The sequence below is a fragment of the Coregonus lavaretus genome (assembly GCF_964263955.1).
Source record: "Coregonus lavaretus genome assembly, contig: HAP1_SCAFFOLD_861, whole genome shotgun sequence".
Taxonomy (NCBI): Eukaryota; Metazoa; Chordata; class Actinopteri; order Salmoniformes; family Salmonidae; genus Coregonus; species Coregonus lavaretus.
Window position 1 is genome coordinate 179,587 of NW_028156943.1, and position 9,508 is coordinate 189,094.

The 9,508-nt window shown below is 43.8% G+C and overlaps 1 protein-coding gene and 1 pseudogene across 2 annotated transcripts; one reads left to right on the plus strand and one right to left on the minus strand.

The window, feature by feature from the left end:
* Positions 1–1,515: 1,515 nt before the first annotated feature.
* Positions 1,516–4,815, plus strand: LOC311119566 (annotated as a pseudogene). The gene is made up of 3 exons (XR_014615174.1): positions 1,516–2,342; positions 2,643–2,905; positions 3,297–4,815. The product of XR_014615174.1 is annotated as an uncharacterized misc_RNA (transcript).
* A 2,239-nt stretch (positions 4,816–7,054) lies between these two features.
* On the minus strand, positions 7,055–8,807 carry LOC311119562 (beta-1,3-galactosyltransferase 1-like). The gene has a single exon (XM_084194240.1). The coding sequence runs from the start codon at positions 8,366–8,368 to the stop codon at positions 7,112–7,114; it is 1,257 nt and encodes a 418-aa protein (XP_084050366.1). The 5' UTR covers positions 8,369–8,807; the 3' UTR covers positions 7,055–7,111.
* Between the last annotated feature and the right edge of the window lie 701 nt (positions 8,808–9,508).

The following is a 9,508-nucleotide window of genomic DNA, read 5'->3' on the forward strand; positions in this document are numbered from 1 at the left end:
TGTGTAGTGGGGCTAGATGGTTGTTTAGTGGGGCTAGATGGTTGTGTAGTGGGGCTAGATGGTTGTTTAGTGGGGCTAGATGGTTGTGTAGTGGGGCTAGATGGTTGTGTGGTGGGGCTAGATGGTTGTGTAGTGACCCAGATGCAGACACAGGAGGCGGATGGTTCGGTTCTCAGAATATTTATTATAACACAGGGGCAGGCAAAGGGCAGGTCGAGGGCAGGTAGAGGTTCGTAATCCAAGGCAGAGTCAATCAGGGACAGAATGACAGGCAGGCTCAGGGTCAGGACAGGTAGAAAGGTCAGAACCTAGAAAACAAGAACTTGAGAACAGGCTAAACAGCAAACACGCTGGTAAGACCTGACAAACCAAGACGAATTGGCAACAGACAAACAGAAAAGGCAGGTGGAAATACACTGGGGATAATGGGGGAAATGGGAGACACCTGGTGGTGGGTGGAGACAAGCACAAGACAGGTGAAACAGATCAGGGTGTGACAGTCTTAAGTACAAGGAAAATGGTACTGTGTTTAGTAGTATTTTGTAATCCCATGTGGACTGGGCACTGGTTGGTGTATGAAACTTAAATAAATCATATCAATCATATACAGTAGAACTACATCCAAGGGGGTGAATACTAATGATACCCACAGGAGATGGATATTGCCTTCGGAAAGTATTCAGACCCCTTGACTTTTTCCACATTTTGTTATGTTGCAGCCTTATTTTAAAATTGTTTTTTTATTTTTATAATCTCAGCAATCTACACACGCTACCCCATAATGACAAAGCGAAAACAGGTTTTTAGAAATTCTTGCAAATGTATTACAAATATAAAAAAACAGAAATACCTTATTTACATACACTACCGGTCAAAAGTTTTAGAACACCTACTCATTCAAGGTTCAAGTACAAGTACTCAATGATATTCAGAGACTTGTCCCGATCACCTTCTTTGTTTTGTTGACATTGAGTGAGAGGTGGCATGTTTCTCAAACCTCAAATGTAGCACAGGTCACATTAGAATTAACTCAAGTAAATGCACCAGAAAAAAAATATGTGTTAAGAAAGAAAGAAAGAAAGAAAGAAAGAAAGAAAGAAAGAAAGAAAGAAAGAAAGAAAGAAAGAAAGAAAGAAAGAAAGAAAGAAAGAAAGAAAGAAAGAAAGAAAGAAAGAAAGAAAGAAAGAAGATTTATTCATAGTGAAACTGTTTGAACAGCAGAATCATGTTGTAGGGAATAATATTTGGAGTAAAAGTAGAATGACTGACTCATTTTGAAACTGTTCCTAAAGTGCAAAGTTTCAAGTTCAATAACACAACCATGGTCCTTTCAATAGAACATCTAATTTAGATCTAGCGTACAATAGAACATCTAATTTAGATCTAGCGTACTGAGTTTTGGTAATGAATAACCTAGAATCAAGCTCGCATTCCTTTACCGCTTTGAATGATGCCACTGCATATCCCTACATTCTGCCTGTCAGTGATTAGGTCGCGGTCACTAGCTGACTGCCCTTGTGGACAGCCTGATCGCTGCCGCCTACGTGAAGAAGAAAACAACTGTGGAGGAGGAGTAGCATGGGATTTTACTAGAAGGTTTTTCGTGAGAAAAAGACACTGTGGAGGAGGAGTAGCATGGGATTTTACTAGAAGGTTTTTCGTGAGAAAAAGACACTGTGGAGGAGGAGTAGCATGGGATTTTACAATAAGGTGTTTGTTCTGCCAGCATGAAGCGGTTGAGGAAAAGGAAATCAGCGTGATAAACTGCAGCAGCCTATAATTTCATCGTTTCACCTCCGTCTCGGGTTTCGCCAGGAGAAAGAAGCCTACAACTGTCACTATATGAAGAGTAACAGAGGAAGAGCGACCATGGCACCAACTGTCACTATATGAAGAGTAACAGAGGAAGAGCGACCATGGCACCAACTGTCACTATATGAAGAGTAACAGAGGAAGAGCGACCATGGCACCAACTGTCACTATATGAAGAGTAACAGAGGAAGAGCGACCATGGCACCAACTGTCACTATATGAAGAGTAACAGAGGAAGAGCGACCATGGCACCAACTGTCACTATATGAAGAGTAACAGAGGAAGAGCGACCATGGCACCAACTGTCACTATATGAAGAGTAACAGAGGAAGAGCGACCATGGCACCAACTGTCACTATATGAAGAGTAACAGAGGAAGAGCGACCATGGCACCAACTGTCACTATATGAAGAGTAACAGAGGAAGAGCGACCATGGCACCAACTGTCACTATATGAAGAGTAACAGAGGAAGAGCGACCATGGCACCAACTGTCACTATATGAAGAGTAACAGAGGAAGACCGACCATGGCACGTTGGGGACATAGACTCTTGCAGCAACCTGACTTTTCGTTTATTTAGAAATATATAATTTAATTATATGATTTTAAATTATATGTAATTGAATGGGAGATGAATGGGATATGTTTAGGCCAGGTTATTATAGGCTAATGGTTTGGATGTAAAATGATCAATTCATTTTTATTTTATAATTGATCATCTGAGTTTTAGACTTCTGCTATGCACATTGATTATTATTATTTACAATCTGCTTTATTATTTTCTGCCGTTATCGCATTAAAAACTTTTGCTTTCTTCTCCGTTTTCCAGATCCTTTTAATCCTTTGCATCTTGCGGTGCCTGTGTTTTGCATGGCCGTCGTCAGCAAAGAGATGTTTCAGTCAGAGGGGGGTGGATAGGCGGGCTAAAAGGTTTCATGATGAGCGCCCACTGCTTTAGGACGGCTGTGTCTGACAGCATCCACCTACAACAGCACTGGGACAGACAGAGCTGCGCCAGCTTCAAACTCCACACTGCGTCTCTGTCATCAGCGCAATACAAAAACCGCTCTCTCTCTCCCCCTGGCGGTACAGGTAAGGTATCGCCCTTCAGCGTCTGTAGAATAGCACAATATGTAATAGCCTTAATTTCGACAGCCTGGTCCTGCCACTTTGTTTTGGTAACCTGAAGGATGGGACTAGGGAAATGGAACTCTCAAATTAATAGTCCGCTATGGACGGAAGGACTGACGGCCCATGATTGACATGATGTTTAAAACCATTTTGAAGAGTTAATAGTTTGTTAAGAAAGACAAACACAAAGAATGGAGTAAGCCTAAGAAAAGGTCAAATAGTTACTAATCATTTAATTATGGTATTTATGGCATGTAATTTCATTTCCCCCCCCCCCCCCCCTAATAATATTAGGCTATACTGTGTCATCACGTCGGGCTTGATATAATTTCACTACATCGCTCTCTTGCAGAATTGACGAGAGAGAGAGAGGAGAGGAGAGGATTCCCCGCTAAAATCATGGTGGCTGAGTGTCTGTGTGACGGCTGCATCATCAACAAGCACGAGGACATGAAACGTAACTCTGTCCCTGTGTCGGCCACTTTCAAGGCGCTCCAGAAGACCAGCGTTCCCTGGCAACCCTCGACACTACCTGATGACGGTAGACCTCTGTTACCATCCCTGTGGCATGCACCTGTGTCGTACCCAGACAGATTATTTCATCTCTTGGAGTAGGTTAGTGTTTACGTCCGAAATGGCACCCTATTCCCTATGTAGTGCACTAGGTTTGACCAGAACCCTATGGGCCCAGGTAGTGGTGCACTACGTTTGGGTGTAGTTTTTACATGATAAGTTAAGACAGTCAGCCTATAACGAAGAGTAAAAACTGTGCTTATACACAGGGACACAACCTTGATTTAGGTTCCTTCTATACCGATGACGTAGAAGAAATAGCAGTGAGATTTCTCACAAAAAAAGTTGTGTTTGTTTTAAAACTCACGTAAGGCCTTCCTATTAAGACAAGAACTATAGGCCTATAGCATCTTCTAAGACGTCTGTACATGGATGTTGACATGGAGCCACATTGGTCGTAGTTTTCCTCTACATTTGACTTGACTTCTATGAAACATTGAATATGAATGTGAATTGGACGGATCATTCAAGCACTTGGAGCTGCCATATTTATTTCCTGGTCTGATTATGGCTGTAAGATGTCTTATGCCCGGGGTTTTCTGGAACCTGGGTCCTAGATTTTGTAATAACTAAGAGTTTTGGTAAGTTGATAAGGTAGAAATGTTAGTCTCTATACCTGCTCTATGACTCCATATTGTATAACTGGTGGGTATCCCACTGGTGTGTATATATATAAGTTCACTTGATGTATTAGTCAATTACCTATTTATCATTATAAATATAGACTATTATCGACTATTTGCATGATTAGTACTCCTGAGTGGCGCAGTGGTCTAAGGCACTGCATCGCAGTGCTAACTGTGCCACTAGAGATCCTGGTTCGAATCCAGGCTCTGTCGCCGCCGGCCGCGACTGGGCGGCGCACAATTGGCCCAGCGTCGTCCAGGGTAGGGGAGGGAATGGCCGGCAGGGATATAGCTCAGTTGATAGAGCATGGTGATTGCAACGCCAGGGTTGTGGGTTCGATTCCCACGGGGGGCCAGTATAAAAAAAATATGTATTCACTAACTGTAAGTCGCTCTGGATAAGAGCATCTGCTAAATGACTAAAATGTAAAATGTAAATGTATTAGTCAATTACCTATTTATCAATTGTCTTAGGGACTTAGGGATTCAACCCCTTGGTCATGCTGTTGTGTCCACTAGGTGACTCAGTAAGACTATATCACCACATTATGTTCGCTTTCACTGGTTAATATGATCTACTTCTGTGAACGTCAGTGGTTCAATCTGCAGTCCTGTTGTAACTTGCTCTCCCAGTGTTGTCCATCTTATAAAATCCTGTCAAGGTAAACAGTATACTGTGAGTCCTCCAATGATTCTGTTAACCATTGCTTGAACTCATGTTCATATAAAACAAATAATAATTCTATACACACTTTATAATCTCTGAACCCAGAGCCAAACCAGTGCTGGTCCCGGCTAGCATCTCCAGAGACTAGTCTATACACCTTATAAATATTTATTTATTTATTTTTATTTCACCTTTATTTAACCAGGTAAGCCAGTTGAGAACAAGTTCTCATTTACAACTGCGATCCGGCCAAGATAAAGCAAAGCAGTGCGATAAAAACAACAACACAGAGTTACATATGGGGTAAAACAAAACAAAGTCAAAAATACAACAGAAATAAATATATATACAGTGTGTGCAAATGTAGCAAGTTATGGAGGTAAGGCAATAAATAGGTTATAGTGCAAAATAATTACAATTAGTATTAACACTGGAATGATAGATGTGCAAGAGATGATGTGCAAATAGAGATACTGGGGTACAAATAAGGAAAATAAATAACAATATAGGGATGAGGTAGTTGGGCGGGCTAATTTCAGATGGGCTGTGTACAGGTGCAGTGATCGGTAAGGTGCTCTGACAACTGATGCTTAAAGTTAGTGAGGGAGATAAGGGTCTCCAGCTTCAGAGATTTTTGCAATTTGTTCCAGTCATTGGCAGCAGAGAACTGGAAGGAATGGCGGCCAAAGGAGGTGTTGGCTTTGGGGATGACCAGTGAGATAATAATAATAATAATAAGCCATTTAGCAGACGCTTTTATCCAAAGCGACTTACAGTCATGCGTGCATACATTTTTGTGTATGGGTGGTCCCGGGGATCGAACCCACTACCTTGGCGTTACAAGCGCCGTGCTCTACCAGCTGAGCTACAGCGGACCAGAGGAGATATACCTGCTGGAGCGCATACTACGGGTGGGTGTTGCTATGGTGACCAATGAGCTAAGATAAGGCGGGGATTTGCCTAGCAGTGATTTATAGATGGCCTGGAGCCAGTGGGTTTGGCGACGAATATGTAGTGAGGACCAGCCAACAAGAGCGTACAGGTCACAGTGGTGGGTATTATATGGGGCTTTGGAGACAAAACGGATGGCACTGTGATAGACTACATCCAATTTGCTGAGTAGAGTGTTGGAGGCTATTTTGTAAATGACATCGCCGAAGTCAAGGATCGGTAGGATAGTCAGTTTTACGAGGGCATGTTTGGCAGCATGAGTGAAGGAGGCTTTGTTGCGAAATAGGAAACCGATTCTAGATTTAACTTTGGATTGGAGATTCTTAATGTGAGTCTGGAAGGAGAGTTTACAGTCTAACCAGACACCTAGATATTTGTAATTTGACCCGTCGAGAGTAGTGATTCTAGTCGGGTGGGTGGGTGCAAGCAGCGTTCGGTTGAAGAGCATGCATTTAGTTTTACTTGTGTTTAAGAGCAGTTGGAGGCTACTGAAGGAGTGTTGTATGGCATTGAAGCTCGTTTGGAGGTTTGTTAACACAGTGTCCAATGAAGGGCCAGATGTATACAAAATGGTGTCGTCTGCGTAGAGGTGGATCTGAGAGTCACCAGCAGCAAGAGCGACGTCATTGATATACACAGAGAAAAGAGTCGGCCCAAGAATTGAACCCTGTGGCACCCCCATAGAGACTGCCATAGGTCTAGACAACAGGCCCTCCGATTTGACACATTGAACTCTATCAGAGAAGTAGTTGGTGAACCAGGCGAGGCAGTCATTTGAGAAACCAAGACTATTTAGTCTGCCAATAAGAATGCGGTGGTTGACAGAGTCGAAAGCCTTGGCCAGGTCAATGAAAACGGCTGCACAGTACTGTCTATTATCGATCGCGGTTATAAGACTAAACCATATCATCTTATAAACCTTCTCCTGACCATATATAACTATGAGCATGGATAGATAGTTGTAACAATAATGATGAGAGAACTATTCAAGTTGTAAAATTACTACTCACATACAGTATGGCCATAAAATAAAATAAAATCAGTAGAAAAATATAAATAACTCCTGCACACAAGATTGTACCTCCACACATTTGTTGTGGTGGACGTTTCAGTACAATACCTTTTTCTCCAACGTATATTTTTTTGGGCCAGTAACTCCCAGCACCACAAAGGAGATAAGATTGGAAGTGTGCGTGTAAACTCTCTTCTGATCCAAATTCAGTAACATCATAATCATTAAACGTTTTAATCAAAATGGAAATGCATTACAAATTCACCAGATTACATCTTTGGCAAGAACAAACAATGAGGAAGTGATTGGTACATCAGTCAGTTTGTTAGTGTACGTGATCAGCACGGAGGACCAGGTTTGTGTAAGTCTTTCCATGCTTTGACCTGGTGAGTGATACTGTGTGTGGTGGTGGCTATCAGCCGTGAGTAGGTGCAGCGGTCATAAGCCACAGGGAAAACATGGAAGAGGTTTCCATTGGGGGGGTTAGTAGGACGAATGCCCAGGTGTCTCATACACAGTCCCAGATACACATCCTCTATGTAGATGGCTTTAACATGCCTGGACGCCTCCACCAGCTTCCTGGGGAGGTCTAAGGTGAAGACATAGCCCAGGCCCAGAGCATAAGGTGGGTATATTTTCTCAGGAAACACCTCCTTTGGAAGGTACCATTTGGAGTTACGGTCTCTTAGAACTGCTCCCCATTGGGCCACTAGTCCAGTCATGTAGTTCTGCTTTGGAGCGTGAAGCAGCATGTTGACCAAGGTGTTCACGTTGAGGAACATGTCTGAGTCGATCTTCATGGCGTAGGAGGCTTTGGGGCAGCGAGAGCTCAGCCACTCCATCATCACCATGGTCTTGATGGTCAGGTTTTTGTAGCTGTCTATGAAGTCGCTCTGCAGCAGATCCTGGTGCTCTTTGCTCTCCTGCAGCACCTTCTCCTGGAGCTGCTCTGTCCCCTCTCCACTGGGAAGTCCCAGCAGGAAGAACAGACGCACCTCTTTTCCCAGTACCTGCCTCTCACTGCCCCAAGTACTGCGGATGGCGTCACGAGCCTCCCTGTTATAGGGCGCCACTGGCACCATCAGAACCAGGAAGGGGTTCTGCTCCCGGCATTTCTCCGGCTCATCCAGGATGAAGTGGTACTCTGATGGGTATTCTACATGGTACGGTCCTGGGGACACATATGGAACAGGAGTGGCCAGTCCAGTGGCCAGAACTGCCTTGACCTCTGTAATCAGATTAGTGGTGATGGTCAGTGCAGTCGTGATGTTACCAGTTTCATTATGTGTTGGATTGAGTTTGATGGCCTGTTGAGTAGAGTTGGTAAGTGAAGTCTGATGATCTGTTGAATTGGCAGATCCAGTTTCATGAGCGTCTATGGAAAAGGCAGTGGAGTTTGGAGAAACTACTGCACTAGTGGTGTTGGTAGAACCAGATCTGTTGGCTGAACCACCATGGTATTCTGTCCACCATCTTGGGGCACACTCTGCTGACCGGTCGTTGGTGAAGAAGAAGATGGCCATCACTGTGAGCAGAAGGATGAGGAAACAGCTGCGAAAACCGGACCACCAGCGGTATCTCTCGCCTTCCGCCATCTCCTGACTGGGAGGAGAGAGAGAGAGAAATTGTTAAGTCGTCCTTGTGCGTCCTTGAGTTGTATGAAAAATCGGAGTCTCAGCATCATTCTGTTACTGTGGAATTGCAGTCTTCAAAAATGATATAAAGTGCATTCGGAAAGTATTCAGACACCTTGACTTGTTCCAAATTTTGTTATGTCACAGCCTTATTCTAAAATGGCTTAAATAAAAAAAATCCTCATCAATCTACACACAATACCCCATAATGACAAAGCAAAAACAGGTAGACATTTTTGCAAATGTATTAAAAATAAAAAACATAAATACATTAGCTCAATTTCGAGTCTCATAGCAAAGGGTGTGCACCACCTCAGACACTGAACAGCAGCCGGTGCACCACCTCAGACACTGAACAGCAGCCGGTGCACCACCTCAGACACTGAACAGCAGCCGGTGCACCACCTCAGACACTGAACAGCAGCCGGTGCACCACCTCAGACACTGAACAGCAGCCGGTGCACCACCTCAGACACTGAACAGCAGCCGGTGCACCACCTCAGACACTGAACAGCAGCCGGTGCACCACCTCAGACACTGAACAGCAGCCGGTGCACCACCTCAGACACTGAACAGCAGCCGGTGCACCACCTCAGACACTGAACAGCAGCCGGTGCACCACCTCAGACAAGCTTTTGTTCTGCCAGAAGTTCCTGTTTACAGGGCTAGTTATCACATAGACACAAGCTTTTGTTCTGCCAGAGGTTCCTGTTTACAAGGCTAGTTATCACATAGATTGAGCACGTCACTCAGAACTCCACGCTTCATTGTCTGTACCTGAGCTGAGCACAAAACAACCTCCTACATGTCAACTTAAGTGACTGTGAAAACACCTGCATTCCGTGCACAGAGGAACAATGCCATCTATACAATTCCTTCAGCATAACTGTTTTATTACTTTGAATTTGAATACATCAAACTATAGTAAAAACAGATGGGATGAAACATGAAAATACACCTACCTTCCTCCTTTCTTGGTGCCATCTTTCATTTTGGAGCTTTATCAAGCTGGGGATGGCTGGCAGGTTTAGGAAGTCCCACCTCGGTCAACTCTTTGTTGTGTCATACAGTAACTACATGTGGCAAAGGGGAGTTATTGTG